At 43.7% G+C, this 17,265-nt stretch overlaps 1 protein-coding gene across 1 annotated transcript in view; it reads left to right on the top strand.

Moving 5' to 3' along the window:
* The window catches only part of CHUK (component of inhibitor of nuclear factor kappa B kinase complex), a 32,143-nt gene extending 15,180 nt beyond the window's left edge, over positions 1-16,963 (top strand). The window contains exons 11-21 of the mRNA XM_069795958.1: positions 230-332; positions 2,631-2,754; positions 4,017-4,168; positions 5,216-5,277; positions 7,848-7,957; positions 10,086-10,135; positions 10,882-10,978; positions 11,821-11,968; positions 12,796-12,932; positions 14,413-14,512; positions 16,466-16,963. Coding sequence (XP_069652059.1) covers positions 230-332; positions 2,631-2,754; positions 4,017-4,168; positions 5,216-5,277; positions 7,848-7,957; positions 10,086-10,135; positions 10,882-10,978; positions 11,821-11,968; positions 12,796-12,932; positions 14,413-14,512; positions 16,466-16,492 — 1,110 coding nt within the window. The 3' untranslated portion in view covers positions 16,493-16,963. The remainder of the gene's footprint in view (positions 1-229; positions 333-2,630; positions 2,755-4,016; positions 4,169-5,215; positions 5,278-7,847; positions 7,958-10,085; positions 10,136-10,881; positions 10,979-11,820; positions 11,969-12,795; positions 12,933-14,412; positions 14,513-16,465) is intronic.
* The last annotated feature ends 302 nt before the right edge of the window (positions 16,964-17,265 follow it).

Below are 17,265 nucleotides of genomic sequence, written 5' to 3'. Positions count from 1 at the left end.
GTTAGCAGATTCCTATAGTTATACTCTGTCTAAATATTTAAATAAAGTAACTTGCTAGCAAAGGGTCCTGTGTTTCTGTGGGATCTATGAAAATCAGTTTTTTAAGGCACCTGATAAGAAGAGTGTCTGCCCACAATAATTAGTTCAGAATGTAACCAGGACCCTCTGGGTTAGTAGGAGCTATGTTTGGGATTTCTCTTGTTTATGTTCTCTTCTCTTTTCTCACCAGAGAGGCTGGGATAGCTACATGGTCTATTTGTTTGATAAAAGCAAAACTGTCTATGATGGACCCTTTGCTTCTCGGAGTCTGTCTGATTGTGTAAATTACATTGGTAAGTATGCTGGAGGACAGCTGGGAACTGGAAGTGCTGCTTCTCATGTAATATGAAAGTAGATTTGCCTTACAAATCTCTGTGTATTGTCTTGAAGGGCAGCGTCTAATTCAAAGAGGGCCATTTAAGAACATGGGGCAACCTAACAAAGTTTCATCTGCAGTGCTGTATCTCCACATTTCATAGATGTAGCAGTTCAGAGAATTTATTGCCTGCCCTTTGGGAACTCTTCTATAGAGCAACTTAAGAATTCATTTAAGGTTTTTGCCCTTGTATTAAATTCTGTGCATCTACTCCACCTAAACATTGCCCCACTTAAACAGAACCATGATGTGAAGGAAGGCTTGGGAAATAATACGTGCAACCTAATCTTGTAGCCTGGAGAGGGAAAATTTTGGTTATGTCAGCACACTACATCCTGGAAAGAAGATTCTGTCTTGGGGGCTGTGATTTCATTTGCACAGTCTTCTGCTCTGCTAAAGGGTCTTGTCCCTTCACATCCACAGCGTGTTGCAGTGACATTATGCTGGGATATGTTTGCAGAACTTGAGTCATCGCCCACATAGACATCCTTTGGTGGTACAAAGGGTCAGGGACCTTCTTATCTTAGGGTTTAGCATCTGTAGAAGTTGTGCACATATCCTTTCTCCTACTTCCTGTGCACAGGTACAAACAGGTTTCAGCTCCTTGCAGTCCTGTCTCCTGAGACTGGGTGCTTTGGCTGTTCATGAGCAGTTGCCCTCCTACAGCTCTCCCTAGGTTGATGCTTCTGAACCCCATATCAGCATCTTGAGGATACAGATTACCTTTTTGCCCTATACTGTCTGTGACAGTTGCATTTCAGCTGTGATCCATCTCTCATGTCTTGCCTAAGTGAAAGAACAGGTCCCTCATTCTGTGCTGCTGACAGTTCAGGGCCTGTGTCAGGAAATCCACCTTGCTCTGATCACAGAGCCAAGCCAGTGTATTTGGCCATGTTGCACCAGTTGCAGAACTGCTGTCATTCCCCTGTGGTGGTTATGAGTTAGGGCTGGTCTTCAGACACACTTGGCAGAGGTTCAAAACCTCTTGTACTTTCTTCCCAACAGTTTTCAGCTCTAGTGATAATGTATCTATAACCCCATAGCACTGTTTCTGCTTCTGGTCTCACCAAGCAGAGCCAAGTGCCTGAGAAAGCCCAGGCCCCTCTTTCCTCTTGAGTTGTTAAGAGTAGAGCCTGTCTATTGCTGCATGGATACTGGTGGGATCTGCTCCAATTGGTCCCTCTTAGTTCTAGTGCTGCTGCCTGGCCCTGGCATCATCAGTATACTTTTAGACCACGCATGAAAGCTGCTTCTCTGCTTACAGCTTCCCTTACACGTCTCCTGAAATGACAGCAGTCATCTGCAGGACCTAATATACCTCTGTGAAGGTACCCAGTATACCTGTATGAAGGACCTTGTATACCTCTATGAAAGAAAAAATAGTTGTCAAGGGACAGGAGACATCTAGTGGCATACTGTATGTGCAGGGAATGCTTTGTGACATACTGTTAAGTAGTTTAATTTTCTTTGGTCTGGCTCTGCAGAAATTGTGCTGGTTTTCCTTGTCTCCTTTGTGTCACTCAGGTTTATTCTGATCTTTTTTTTTCCTGTGTTCTGGGCTGTTTTAGTCTGGTGAATCTCATGGTGTGACGTCATTGTGCTGAATCTCTTGGAGCTAAGGCTTTTTACGTGTTTATTGATATCCCAATGTACTGACACTTCTCTGTCTCTATAGAGGAACGCACATAAGTCCTGCATCTTTTCGCCTTAAAACATCTGCATCAGGAATCTGGGAGGAAATGTACAAAAGATTTGAACACATTTTCAGATGAAACACACATCCCAACAGTGACCAGTATCAGTTGATTAAATGGAGCAATTAAATTTGCTTTGCTAGCTTGGGCAAGTGCTTTAGATAGAGTTTTTTGATAAAACCACACTTGGGTCCTCCTTTGTGCCGTGTTTCATGCAGTGTGCCGTGTGTTTGCTAGTGTCAATAGGCCAAAGTGCTCAAAGAAATCAGTACTCTTGTAGCTGTGAGTTCAGACATGAGCTGTTGCATGGCCAGTAGCAGGCTGTCAAATATGGGGGGAGCTGTAACATGAAAAGCTTATACATGCTTAGGCAGCATCACATAAAAATTGAGCAGATCTTATGTGACTTGATCCTTTAGTTTAGGCACCTGAAGCAGGAATTAGGAACATTGTAAGCACTGAAATCCTTCTGTAGAGTTGTCCTTTCATTTGTGTACAGATGTGGTTTTTTTTGCATTCAGTACAGGATAGTAAAATCCAACTGCCAATTCCTCAGCTGCGCAAGGTGTGGGCAGAAGCAGTTCACTACGTGATTGGGCTAAAAGAAGATTATAGCAGGCTTTTCCAGGGCCAGAGAGCTGCCATGTAAGTTATTACTCCTCATTCAGAAGATTCATTGTGCAGATACAGAGACTGTTTGCATGGAAAGGTACATCTCGGGGAGCTTGGGTTAGCCACAATTTTACAGCTCTCTGCTGTTCTCTATTTTTACATTATAAAACATATTTGGGCTGGGAGCTTATTCCACTCCAGGAATTTTACTGCATAGTGGCTGATAACAGCTGAAAAAACTTGAACTTTGAATATAGTCACAGACTCACAGAATGGCTGAGGTTGGCAGGGACCTCTGGAGGTCATCCAGTCTGACCCGCCCTGCTCAAGCAGGGTCACCTAGAGCTGGTTGCCTAGGACCATGTCCAGATGGCTGTTAAATATCTCCAAGGATGGAGACTCCACAGCCTCTCTGGGCACCACCTCTGCGAGTGCTTGGTCACCTTCACAGTAAAAAAAGAGATTCCTAATGTTCAGAGGGAACCTCCTGTGTTTCAATTTTTTGCCTATTGCCTCTAGCCCTGTCACTGGGCACCACTGAAAAGAGCCTGGCTCCATTCTCTGTGCACCCTCCCCTCAGGTATTTATATGTTTTGATCCCCCTCGAGCCTTCTCTTTTCATGGCTGAACAGTCCCAGCTCTCTCAGCCTTACCTCATAGGAGAGATGCTCCAGTCCCTTAGTAATCGTCATAGCCCTTCATTGGCCTCTCGCCAGTATGTCCATGTTTCTGGTGTACTGTGTAACCCAGAACTGGACCCAGGTGTGGCCCCACCAGTGCTGAAACGAGGGGCAGGATCATCTCCCTTGACCTGCTGGCAACATTTCTCCTAATGCAGCCCAGAATAATTGTTTCACAGTAACGATTCTGCCACAGAAAGTGGCAGAATGAGTGGAACTGTTCATTGTATTTGTAGGGTTTTGTTGTTTGATTGAATCACAGAATGGGCAGTGTCATATATCTCAAGTGATTAAAAAGGGACCAGAATTCATCAGGGGCAACATGTGCTACAGGACTCTTTAAATGCTAAGAAATACTCTACACTGCAAGGACTGTTTAAGTGAGCTTGACAAAAAAACTGGGAAATGAGGAAGGACTTCCTCTTTTGCTTGCTGAGGACCTGCAGCTTCTGAGGATGTGAGATGGAGTCTGTGACCCCACTGAAACTCCCTGTTCCAAGGATCTTACAAAATTTTTTGCTAGCTATGTCTTTTTTTCAGGTAATGTGACAGCACTGGCCACATAAGTCCAGATACACTTTTCAGCTAACTTGCTGTTCTTGTTTCATTTGTTAGGCTCAGTCTTCTTCGATATAATGCCAACCTAATCAAAATGAAAAACAATATGGTGTCAGCATCTCAGCAACTGAAAGCAAAGCTGGAATTCTTTCATCAAAGCATTCGCCTCGACCTGGAGAGATACAGTGACCAGATGGCTTATGGCATATGTACGTATTGTGTAATACTTGCCCGTGTGTCTTGTCTGATCCTACAAAGGATCAGACTGACTATGAAGGGCTGTGGGTAAGAACTAGCATTAAAAAAAAAAAAAATGAATGCAGGAGCTGCCAGTGTGTTCCTCAGCATCTTTATGGGTATGTTTTAGCTGGGGCAGATGCAGGAGAAGAGTTTGGCAGAAGCAAAGGCAGGAAGATAAATGTTTTTGGAGACCTTCAGTGACAGTGAAACAGGAGGTCAGCTGTTCCCCACTGAGAACACCAAGCTAATAAAATTAAATAAAATTAGAGTATTAATAGTACTGGTGATGTAAATGTTTGCTATTTATTCATTCAGACTCTGATTCATTTGGAGTTGTCACTGAGCACAAAGTGGAGGGCAGAGTTGCTGCACTTGATATATGGTGGAAGGGCCACTAGCCATCCATGGTAGAACAAATGGACATGGTGACTGTAGAAACACTGTTTTGCACAGTGCTAAGGGAGTGATCTAGCTGTGCTTGATATCAGGAGGTAGCATAAGTCAGGATGAGAGATGAGGTGAAAAAGCACCAGCTATGGTTTTAATGTTACAGAAATGTCTCGATCTTACAAATACTGTTCAGGAGAGAATAGTAAGACTTATGCATAGTTTGGATATACGGCTAAAAACTGAAACTTCAGCCAAAAATTATGACTGGGCTGAAGGACGATGATGGAAAATGGAAAGACTCGGTGAACTGATTTTGGACAGTCTGTGTTTAATCAAAAGTGGCAGTTGTTGAGCTTAATGGTGGAGTTTGACTGAAACTCATTTTAGGCCAGTGATTGCAAACAGTAGTGAAATCCTACCAAAGGGTTTGTATGTGAGTTAAGGTCAAGTACGGAGTTGTTAAGTTGCAACTTTGCTGTCTCTGTGATCTCTGAGTCATGACTGCTGCCTGGAGATTCAGTGTCACGCTCTTTGTGTTCAAATTCAACTGATGTATGTAAAGTTCAGGTCATGCTTCACTTTTGTGTCTGTATCTTTTTAAAAATTAACAACTCTCTTCTCCAAAGCTTCAGAAAAGATGCTCAAAGCCTGGAAGGAGATGGAAGAAAAAGCCTCTCAGTGTGCACAGGTAGGGGATATTAAAGAAGCTTCATTATCTCTCTGTGAAGGAGATCATGACAGGAACTTAGTGTCATATGTGCCACTGCTCTGTCCCTTCAGTGTGTTTCATATCCTACCTGCTGTGGGAATGGGAATATCATTGCAGGTGCATTAAAAAAGAAACAGTCCCCAGTTGCCGGGTTGTTTGAATCTAGTGATTTGAGCAAAACCAACAGAAATGGCACTGGACTCAGTTGTCTCTATAGGAAAGTAGACTATAGAGACAGGTTATTTATTGCCCAAAAGAAACAGCGTTGCTATAGACAGGAGTCTTCCTGGTTGGATTTATTGCACAGAAAAACTTCCATTGCTAAAGCTGAAAATAATACCTATCACTTACTATGCAGTGATTTCAAAATTGCAGTACTTCGTTTAGGAGTACAAGCATAAATTTCTGCTGCAAATAAAGATGCAAATTAGTTTTTAATGAGAGTCATCCTTAAGAAATTTAGAGCAGACCTAGAGCCAGCTCTTACTCTGAGTAGTCCTAACAGTTAACAGATGTTTTCACTTGTGGTTTATGGACAGTTGAGCTGATGTAATGGCTTTCTGTTTCTCAGAGTTAGTTCTGCAAAAAAGGCTAGTTGAAATTTATCTACTGTTTAGAATTCTGATCTCTGTCTTCTGGGAACGAGCATTTTAGTTTTGCCTCTGCTGAAAACGATGAGGAGACAGAGGCCTTTTTGACAAAGAATAATTATACCTGCAGTTCTGTCCAGACCTTTATAGGGAAGGAATAGGCTTTTAGCTATGAAAACTAGGGACAGAGGATGATTGTAGTTTATTGTCAAAAGCTGTTTCTTCTTTTCTTCTACTGGATGTGCTGAATAAAGCTTGGGAGAGGGGAGCATTCAGAAGGAATGCAAGGAAAAATCAGCACATTTGTAATGTATTTCTCAGAGTAGAGGTCTTTAAAATACCTTAAAAAGTACTGTGTTTTTTGTGCTCTGTGATAACAGCTAACTGTAAGAGCGCCAAGAACATTGCATGTTCTGCTGACCAGGACTGTTGCATAGTTTGCTGGCTGATGTCTTGCATTTCTGCTCTCCCTTGCAGGGAGTTTTTGTGTCAGCCATCATAGTAATACAGAGCACAGTGATTAATACATAAAAATTGCAGACACCATTAGAAACACAAACAAATTACATTGCCTGTTTTTTCCCCTGTGAGGGAATAGACTGGGTAGTTTGGGTTCTGGGATCCATTACCTATCCTGATCTAAGTCAGAAGGTTCTTGGAGCCTTAAATCTGTTTGCTGTGGTATGATAGAGTAGGGGAGTTGTGATTCCCACCTGAATTTACCTCTGGTTAGCTCTTTAAATTTTGGGATCTTGTTGCTCCCTCTTAGGAAGCAAGAAAGATAAAAGGGAGGCTGCTTCTAGCAGAATAACTCAAAGCTGTCACTGGCTGTTTCCAGAAAACCAGGAAGCTCAACAAATATTTACTTTGCGGACCATCAGAATTATGTTCTGTCTTCAAGCCGTGCAGTCCACATGTATAGTCACACCATGTCCATTTATCAGGAATTGAAAATGTTTTACTCTGTAATACACAGTGGTATCTCAGTCTATCTAGCGGGCAGCTTAACTTCTGTGAATTCAAGAGATGCAGTTATGCTGTGTGGTGAGTCACGGTGCTCCAGATAAAGACATTTCTTTTGATAACAGGGTTTACTTCACTTTTTTCTCACAATCTAATTCTCCTTTGATTATGTGGCTTCTCGCTGCTTCTTCTTCTTGGTTGATTCTTTGCCTGCTAGACCTACAGACATTCCTTTCTGATCAAGGGGTCACATCCCGTTTATATAGCCTCATACCAAGTACTTCTGCAGCTTCAGCAAGGGGTATGTTATGTAAGATGATCAATTTTCAGGTCCTACAGCCTCAAGTCAGAAAGGAAAAGCTGAAATGGCTGAAAATACTTTCTCAGGAAAGCAGATCAGTGCCCACAGTCCATGGCACTAAGACCGATTACAGTGACCAGTGCTTTCTTAACCATGCTGGGGATCTCCAGTGCATGTCTGTTACCACATACCCACTCCTTATGCTCAGAAATGTTGTTGTTGGCTGCCTCACCTAACATATGTGGGGGCTTGGTATAAGATCAGTACCTTTTATATTGCTTTGAGGAAGATGTGAAATACCGGAGAAATGTCAGACCAAAATGCGTATGGGAGGGTAAAATGTGAGAGCACCCTCTGTCCATATGGTAAGAGTAGGAGAAAAAAACCTTTGCTGCTGAAACGTATGTAGAGCCAGAGAGTGTGTGTGTGCGCGCGTGCGCACGTGCACAGCACACATCTCAAAGAGATAGGAGTTATGAAGAAACTGATTTTTCTCATCCAGTGTGGTTGTCAGAGATTTGGATCCAGGTGATATCATGCACTGAGAAGATAATGACACTAACCTCAATTATTGTAGCGGCCGTCATGTCAAAGAGCTTTTTTCTCCTAAACTCTGCGTGGTACTCTGGGGATCTTTCTATCTACTTTAGTGCTCTCCTCCTCCAGTTTGATTTATACCTACATTTTGCCATTAGGCTGAAGATATTGGATATCTGGATGAGCAGATCATGGCTCTGCACACAGAGATTGTAGAGCTTCAGAAGAGTCCATATGCAAGGCGCCAGGGAGAAGTCATGGAGAGCTTGTAAGTCCTTTTGCTTATTATTTTTATGGCATGTAAATGTATTTTGTGTATTGCAGTGTCTGAGGGTTTTTTTTTTTCTCTGTTGGTGGTTCCATCAGCGCTTTTGAAATGCACTCTCCGCTTTTTGCAAACTGCAAGTACAGAGTAGTTTGCAGTTGGTTTAAGATCATTTTGCTGGTAAAAGGGAAGATCTCACCACTTGTGACTGTATGTTCCTCATTCTTCTTGAAGTTATGATCACTTGGCAGCATTATAAGGCAGAATAGGACACTGCTGTATCCCAAAGCTAGCTGTGCAAGAAAGATTAACATTCAGTTGCATGGGTAAACTCATCTAGCTTACCTAACTTACCCTGCAGCCACACAATGACTAGACCTGGGGAAACATGGAAAAGAGAGCTGGAGAGGACAAGACACTTCTCTATCACTGACTATGAAATTTCATCTTAGAAGAGGGTGGGTCTAAGATACATCTTGGTCTCAACTGAAAAATGCAGAGCATCTTTTTGCATCAGAGAAGAGTGAATTTTATAGTGTTGAGTGAGAAAATGATGATGTCATTGTAAAGTCCTGTTAAGTATCTTCAATGTGTTTTCAAAGGAAGGATGATTAACAACTCTTGGATTCTTGAATATTTGGAAACTTGAATTTTTTTTTTTTTTTTAAGTATTAAAGTATGAAAGAGCTAACTGGTATTACTGATCTTAGGAAGACTTTTTGTAGTTTGGGCTCTTGCTGAGAGCACAAGTGACAGTTATAAAAGAGAGGGATCGAATAGCCACCAAGACTGAATAGCCACTAAATCTGTTGTTAATAAGAGCTCTTCTGAATGACTGACTATTCTGGGAGGAAATGTGCTTGTTCCTGGCATGTTCTCCCCCCTCCTTCTTTGCAGAGGTAGATCAGCTAGGTTGCTTTTCATCCATGTGTAGTTGCAGGAGCAGCAGAACTAATGCACAGGGGAGGAAGTGGTGGAAGGGAGAACCACCTCTTGCAGCAGTAGCCCCCATTCAGAGCAGCTTAAACTAAAAATGAACCTGCCTCCTAAAACGTTGTTAAGCACTTCCTCCACTGCAAACCCATCAGCTATTTGCAAGGTGCTTAAAGTGTGCCCTAAGCTGTTGATTATTCTGGTCTAAAGCTACTCCTCTTAATGAGGAGTGAAATGGAGAACAGATTGAGTCTCCTGCTCTTCAGTTTTTGGGGCTGTATAGGGAAGCATACTGTAGAGCACTAGCTTAAGGTTTGAGATACACAGCCATGAGACACACATGGATCCTGGGTGATATCTCAGGTTTATCTGATGGTGCTGGATGCTAATGTTCTCTTTTTACCAGTGCAGCAGGAGTAAAGAGCACCTCTCCCCCTATCCTTGGCTGATGTAGGAGTTTGAAGATGGATAACTATCCAGCGCACTAGATATGCTAACTTACATAAGCAGAAGCAGCTTTCATGATCTCTTGAAACAGTATTGGGGTGATCTAAGGGCAGCTGGGGGGAAGAAGAGGCCTGTTGAGGGCCCAAAAGCAGAACTGGCTAAACTGCTACTTGTTTCTGACAGACTTTTGATTCAGAACAGTGAAGATTTGTTCAAGGGTGGAAGCTTCAGTGTTTGGCTGCTTTTGAAATATTTGAAAGAAGTAACATTTATTTAATGGGAAGAAGAGAAACACTGTCCTCTGGTTTGTGATGCAGCTGTCTTTCCACTTACAGAATATCACTAAAATTCAGGCAAAAAATGCAGAACAGGAACTAGAATTTCTCAGGCAGTTGTGCAGAAGTACATATAGTTACAAAAAAGAAATTTCATAATTCAGGATACCATGGAAGGAAAGCACAGCTGAGCCACATGAAAATTTGAAACTGAAAATAACCTTCAATTGGTATGGTTATCTGACAAGAAAATGCATAATCAGAGGAAAAGAGAGACAGCTTTTAGGGAAGAGTTGGTTTCCATCACAGAAAGACTGTCCCTTGTGTTCCAAATATCATACTTGTATACTAGCTGTAGAAGAAGGTGGCATCTCCAATGTATGAGGTTCAGCAAGGGATAACTTAATTGCAATGCTTTTTTTTCTTGAGTTACTGGCTTGTTGATACATATATGAATAATTTTCTTCTTTTTACAGGGAACAGAGAGCGATAGACCTGTACAAGCAATTAAAAACAAGACCTCCAGGTATGGAAGGAGATGGTTCAAAGGCCATTTCGCACTTGTACCCCGTGACTAATTTTTCTGAACTCAAACCCAGAAAATACTGTTTAGAAGGCAAATGATTGTATTAAAATTAGCCAGACTCAAGGGCATACCTTAAGATGATTTCGTCTTTTTGCTGAGCCTAGAGCTCTCCCAAATTCTGTAGTTCTGTTCCTCAGCCATGGGTTTGTCTTTTGTTTTTCAGTCTTGGAGCATCTGCCCTGAACATGTGTCTGCCTTCTGGCATTCTCTACCTTTTTTGCTGCCCCAAATACTGTTGCTTTACTCACCCCAGACATGGGAAGAACTGCTGTTCCTCTGTTGCCACTCCCACCCAAGGGCAGTCTCTTTTCTCCCTCTCCTCCTGTCTCTCAGTTGTACTGGATGGAGCCCCATGTTTGGGCCTTATTATGTTCTGAACATAGTAACTGGTGAGCAGAAAGATTTAGTTACTTGTGCATTTTGCAACTACCTGCAGTCCTTATTGAAGCCAGTATCTAGACAGCAAGAGTGGCTGGAATTGTATACGTTACTGTGGCGAGAAGAGACGTTAAGGAAGAGCTGTGCCTAATGAGAGGTTTTGACAGACTTTAAGATGTTTCATTGGGCTTCAGTTTGTTTGGCTGCACTCATTAAGTCAAATCTGTCCTTGACTCTGAATGTTTGTGTTCAGAGTAGCTCCTTGCTGAAGAGCATTTTACTAATGTGGTGATTCATGGCCCTTCCAGATCATGCGTACAGTGACAGCACGGACATGGTGAAGATCATTGTGCAGACAGTACAGAGCCAAGACCGAGTTCTCAAGGAGCTCTTTGGCCATCTCAGGTACTTTATGCAGAGAAAAACCCAAGCAAATGCAATTTGTAGCTTTGTAGCAGGAAAGGAGAGGGAAAACCATGGAGATTGGAGCCCAGAAGCTCCATCCACAGGTATACGTTTCTCACAGCAATATTAATTCTGTTCCTTTGTGTCTGTGTTGAATTTCCATTTACTTTATTAAAACATATAGCTAATTTGTATAACTTAATAGGGAAGGGGAGGACAATGCACAAGCTTGTACTGTTAGCATCCAAGAGTTCACTTTAAAATGAGACAAATTCTGCCAGTGTTTAGGTTGGGATTTAAAATCTTAAGGAAAAAAAGGAATAATGTAACCGCTGAGAAGACACCACAGTGATTCGTTCATTAATTCATTAATTCTTCAAGTAGCTCAGAAAAAATGTCATTATGCAGATCTCAGTAGTTAGCAAAGCATGATTTAGTTTTATTTTCACGTGTGGCTTATGCTTAGTAGATCCCATAAAGGAAGTTGTTAGCTATGGTATGGTCAGTCTACAGAGACCAACACAGACCAGAGAAGATTAATAAAATACCGTGGTTGAGTTGCTGTGCTGTCCACTGTCATCAGGATCAATTTTTGCATTTCAAATAAGAAGAGCTTATATTGTGGGTATTAATAGTAATGTCATCTGCCTGCTTTTTCGAGTCTTAACCAGGGGTCCCTCCAGTCTTGCAGGTTTTCTACCTGCAGCTGTCACAGTGCTGTGCTAAGAGAAAGGGGTGTTCTTAAAGAATTTTTCTTGAATCCGAAGGCGAGGCTTTTGGTTTTGCCAGAATGTATTGCCACACAAGCTGGAAAGTAACTTTGTGTTTGTTTTTTATTATAGCAAACTCTTGGGCTGTAAGCAGAAGATTATTGACTTGCTTCCAAAGATTGAAGTGGCTCTAAATAACATCAAGGAAGCCGACAACTCAGTGATGCAGATGCAGGGCAAAAGACAAAGGGAGATATGGCATTTGCTGAAAATTGCTTGCGTAAGTAACTTTTGGACCATTTGTTAGCTCTTCCTTCCAGTGCAGGAGCCAGGGGACATCACATGAAACACTGAAGAGACCAAAAAGGAGTAACTTCCACACAGTCGTTGATTTTTACTGTAGAGAAGAGGAGTTTGAGATGCTAAAAGTTGATAGGGTAGACAAATTCATGGAAAAGCAGGCCAGTAGAGGAGTCCTTGGTCCCAGTAAGTCATCAAACTGCAAATCGCTGGTGGCTGGGGTACAGTAGACACGCCATGCTGTGCACCTTGTTCTTACGTTCCCTGGACGTGTAGTGTCGGCTGCTGTTGGAGGGCTTACGCTGGGATAGGTGAACTTCAACCTCATGTAGTAAACCTATCGTGATTTTAGTGCTGCAAAAGCAAAACAGGTGCTTTCCTGGTTAGTTTAAGGTGTTTTAAGACTAGACTGTTTTTTCTGCATCAATTATAGTGACGATACAGCTGAAGCAATCTGATTTCCACATACCTACATTTAAGGTTGGTATAGGAAACATGTATGTCTTTCCCCGTCAGAAGAGTTGCTGCTGTGCATGACTCACAGTTTAGGACATGGCCTCCTAATTTTTCAGTGTAGAAGACATGCCATGTACAACACAGGTGACTTACATGCAGAGGCATTTGGTACCAGCTACATCTGCAGAACTGTGCAGGGTTGTATCAGCTGACTTGCCAGCCACTGGCCTAGATTGTGTGTATGTGTTACGAACAGTGCTTATGTTTAATCACAAGTCTTGTATGCAAAATAATTAAGCCTGACTAAATTCTTCCTTTGTCCATCACAGCAGATGAATTTCTTTTTTCTAGACACAGAGCTCTTCTCGTTCGCTGGTAAGCTCCAGCCTGGAAGGCACAGCCTCAACTCCGGCAGCCACGTGGCTCGCACAGAGCTCCTCAGGGAACGTACCTCACCCTCTGTCATCTATGGCAACTCCCGAAGATGGGTAAGAGCTGTTGGGAAAGGAGGCCACTGCAGAGAAGTCAGTGTAGCCATTTTGTATGCATACACTGAAATCCTGTCCTCTGCTGCGGGAGTCTCCAGTGCTGAGGGGGCCTGAGGGGCATTTCTTCACCACATCCCATGTGGTGGTTTTTGGATATGCTGTGCAGGGAGAGTTTTGGTATGCTAGACTGTCTCCAAAGGCAACATTGTTCAACTCCTGACTGGAGTTTTAGTAACTTGCCTCTGGTCATATCACAGCAAAATGCAGCAATAAGATTTTGAGCCAAAATGCAGTTTCTTTTCATGCCCGGGTTCTGGTGCAAGTCCCAGATAAATCAGGCCATATTTAGTGCTGCTTACAGCTTCAGTGATATTAAAAAATCTCAATTCAAATGGAGGTCTGAAGTCAGGGTCAGTACTGAGGAATCCTTCTGGTTCAATGTCTGGGGGGTTTTTTATCCTTCCAAAAAATGCTTCAGTAGCTCATGTGTCACTAATGCTCTAAAAAATCAGGAATTAGGTTGGACTCTTTATTCAGAAACCTCGGCTCTCTGGTCCTGAGCAAGTTCCACATACCACTCTCAGATAAAGCACTGTGCTGTTCATTTCTTGTGCGTCATGTTACTCTGTCTTGGGGTTGGATTTGGTTATTAAGGCCCTTCTCTCTCAGCCAGTCTTAACTGAGTAAGAGTTGTCAGGAGCTGAGAGGTTTCTCTTTGCTTCATTAGCAATTTTACTTCCAGTCAGCATAACAGAAGGGAAGGTGTCCCTCAGACTACTCAGCCCTTGATCTGCAGCAGTGCTAGTTTTGTGGAGGCTGTGGCAGGGGCTGTGAACATTGGCATCAAACCATTTGGCCATCTCTTTCTTTTTGGGTGGTCAGGGAAACACCTAGGTTCTGAAGATACACATCTTCTAAGCAGGCTTTTGCTGGAAGTCAGTTGATTTTTCTGAAACCCTGAGCAACCTTTCCCACTTCCTCTTTTCTGTCTGCTGCTGCGGGGCAATTTTTGTCTCCGAGTAATGTGGGGTGATCACCTTTTTAATAGGTGCTTTCCTGAGCAAGGTGCCTTTGGATCACCTCAGAGCTCCTCTTTGAACCATGACTTCACTGTACGAGGCACTGTACAAAGAGTCAAGAGATGTAAACCTTATGGGGAATGGGCAGTAATTTCAAGCCCCTCGTACGCAGCTCACTTCCTAGGTTCTGTTAAGGCTGAGTTTCGGTGTGGCTTGTGCAGTTCCTCTGTAAGGAAGGAGTGCAAATTCATACTTCCAGGGTAGGGATCTGCAGGGTGCCACCTCAAGGCATGTTTTTGTGCCCTACAAGGTAGCTCCTACAATTGCAGAGAGCTCCTATAAATCGGTTTGGGGGTTGTTTGTTTATTGTTTGGTTTGGGTGGGGTTTTTTCCCCGTTTTTTTGATGTTGGTGTTACTTTGTGTTTTAAATCTGTCATCTTATGCCTTCCCTTCCCTGCAGGGAAAATTTTATCCATGTGATAGAAGAGAATCTGAATTACCTCGAACTCTTTAGCAGTATTTTGCAGGAAGCGAGACAGGAGCAGAACAACAGCATGATGGTAAGTCTGTTGATGTATCTCTGAGGACCTGATTTTTAAGAGCCATGGCAGGGTCCTGTGGGAGTGTGAGAACCCCTTAAATAGGGTCATTTGTGATGATGTGAATTGCTGTGGCTGGCACGTGTTGTCTGTCATCCCTCCTGGACTCCGCTAACATGCTGGTCCTTATGGAAGGTAGCCCTCGGTGCTAGTGTCAGCCGAGTGGTCTGCATGGCAGAGTGGGCTGTTCTGTGGGGCCCCCCTGACTGGTAGGGCTTGCTCTGAATGCCGGTTGCATTCTCAACCGTAGAGTCCTGGTTCGTGTCCCTGCACTGGAGTGGACAGGGTTCTCCATTCCCAGAGCCCTTTCCTGATGATTAACTGAAGCTCTCCTTATGGCAGAAAGGGGGCTTTAAAGAGAACTAAGAAGGCTCTTTGCACAAATTGGTATTTCAACCAAGAAATGACAAAAGTAAATAATGATCACCTGGACATTTTGATGCAGTCTGAAACTCTGTTTCTGACCTACTAATTGAGGCCAGTAAGTTACTGCTCAAGAGAGCCCGGTTACCAGAAGAATGAAGAGCACCACAGAATACTGGTCTTTTAGAAGAGGCTCTCAGCTGATTTTAGAGGCTGTATCACAGAAGCACGTGTATAAATATAGTGAGAAAAGGACAATTAGGCATGTAGATTGACCTGTTTATAAGGGAGAGGAGTCAATACATCTTCTGTTAGTATGAGATTGTCTCACAAATTTATTGCAGTCCTGTAAAGAAGTCAAAGATCCTCTGATATGCTGTAACTTGGATTTTCAAAAAGCTTCTTAAAGGTCTCCTTAAATTATGACTTCCATTCTCATGGGATAAAAAAGTTGAAGCAGTTTACCAATTGTAACTGCTGAAATAACAAGGAACAGAGGGTTGGGGAAATGGAGGTGGTTGATGAAATGGAGCTCTTATAATTCATAAACATTTGAATGTTCTAATGTTAATGAATAATAGTAAACAGTGAACTGAGAGTTTACTGGAGTTACCAAATTATTTGGGATGGTGAAATGAAAACTTACTAGTGAGAGTTGCAGGTGACACTGTAATAGCAAGGGATTGAGCAATATGAATGGGGAAATTATATTAGCTACTGATTAAGGCAAAGTAATTACATTAGTAGGGAAAACAGCCTTAATTATGTATACATTGGTCGATTAATGCTGTATTTGTCTTTGTTCAGTTCTGACAGGGTTGGTATCAGTTGTGTGACAGTCTTCTCTCCCATCTTGTCTCCTTGCTGTGGCTGGAGATGAGCGAGAAGCTGTATGACTGGCTTCTTACCTGTTAATCATCCATGTCTCTGTCACCTCCTTTGTCTCATTCCAAGGTGTGACATCTGTCTCTGGCATGTTTTAGCCCAGAAAGATTATTTATTGTTGTGGGATCACGCTTTGCAGATCAACACCTGTTTTCTTATGTTTGGTTTCTTTCCCCTTTTCCTTGCATCAGGGGACAGAAGTTAGGCAACAGGAAAACAGCAGAAAATGGGATTTGTCCTCTTCAATTCACTTGGGGAAAAAAACAGAGGAAAAAAGAATGAATAACTACAAGAACCTTTTCTCTATTTTGCATACCTGTGACTTGGAGCCTTTCTTTCTTTTTAATTTGTGTTCTTGCACTACCCCTATGTCCCATGGTGCACTAGAAACCCCAGCAGTAGGTTTTGTGCAGGCACAAAATGCAATTTCCAAAGCGAGTACAGTCCCGTGACGTGTCTGAGCACTGCAGTAAGTATGGGGGATTTTGTACTGGGGGCAAACCGGGTCGTGAAATTGTGAGATTACTTTTCAGCTCTTAGATCAACATGATTCTTTCTGAGAAGAGAGAGAAGCTGGATACTGAGCGTCCTTTGGTCACCACCTTGGAAATGTATGTTCAATAGCCATTTTCTGCACTTCAGTTGTTTCCTTGCTGCTTCTTTCAGAGTTTTGACTGGAGCTGGCTGAAATAGCCAAAGGAGCCGACGTGCTGCTATCTGGAAAGTGCCTGCATGCTGAGTGGTGGCTCGGCAGCCTTCGATGCGACGAGCTGGAGGGGACTGGTCGATCAATCACCCTGTGTTTTGTAAACCTTAGGGGAGTTGATTACAAAGGTGGTGGTCCGTAGCAGATACACCGTCGGCAGTAACAAACAGCATTTTACAGGCTCTTGCCTCGTTGGGCTTTCAACTAAACAAGTAATCCGCTTCACCTGTGGTGGGCTCCCGTGGGGGCAGCCGGCCGGTCGGATCCCGGGTCCCCACAGAACCCTTCCTGGAGAGGAAGGGAGGAGAGCTGAGGGGTGGCGGCTGCCTCAGGGCCGGGGCCCCGCTGCCCCCCCCGGCCCTCCCGCCGCTTGTCACGACTGCTCACGTGTGTAATATGAATGTATAGATTATCTATATTTTAAATACAATTAACCGCAATAAACGCTGTGGAGAGGCTCTCGGTGCTCCCTCTCGACGGGCGGGCGGGGGAGCCCGCCCTCGCGGCGTTGCCGGGCAACGGGGCGGCGGCCCCGCGCGCCGTGACGCCATCGGCCGGCGCCGCGCGGCGCGCTCGCCCTCCCGCCCCCCCTCCCTCCCGCCCCGCGCACTGTGAGGGGGCGGCGCGCGTGCGCGGCGGGACGGGAGCGGGGCCTCGGCCGCACGTGGGCAGCGGCGGCAGGTAGGGGAGGGGGGGGTCGGTGCCGGGCCGGCTCCCGCGGCGGGGGCGCCGCCGTCGCCGCCCACGAAGCGGCCTGGGG

The sequence above is a fragment of the Haliaeetus albicilla genome, chromosome 11 (assembly GCF_947461875.1).
Source record: "Haliaeetus albicilla chromosome 11, bHalAlb1.1, whole genome shotgun sequence".
Classification (NCBI taxonomy): Eukaryota; Metazoa; Chordata; class Aves; order Accipitriformes; family Accipitridae; genus Haliaeetus; species Haliaeetus albicilla.
Note: the sequence above shows the minus strand (reverse complement) of the source record. Positions and strands in the feature narration are given on the sequence as shown.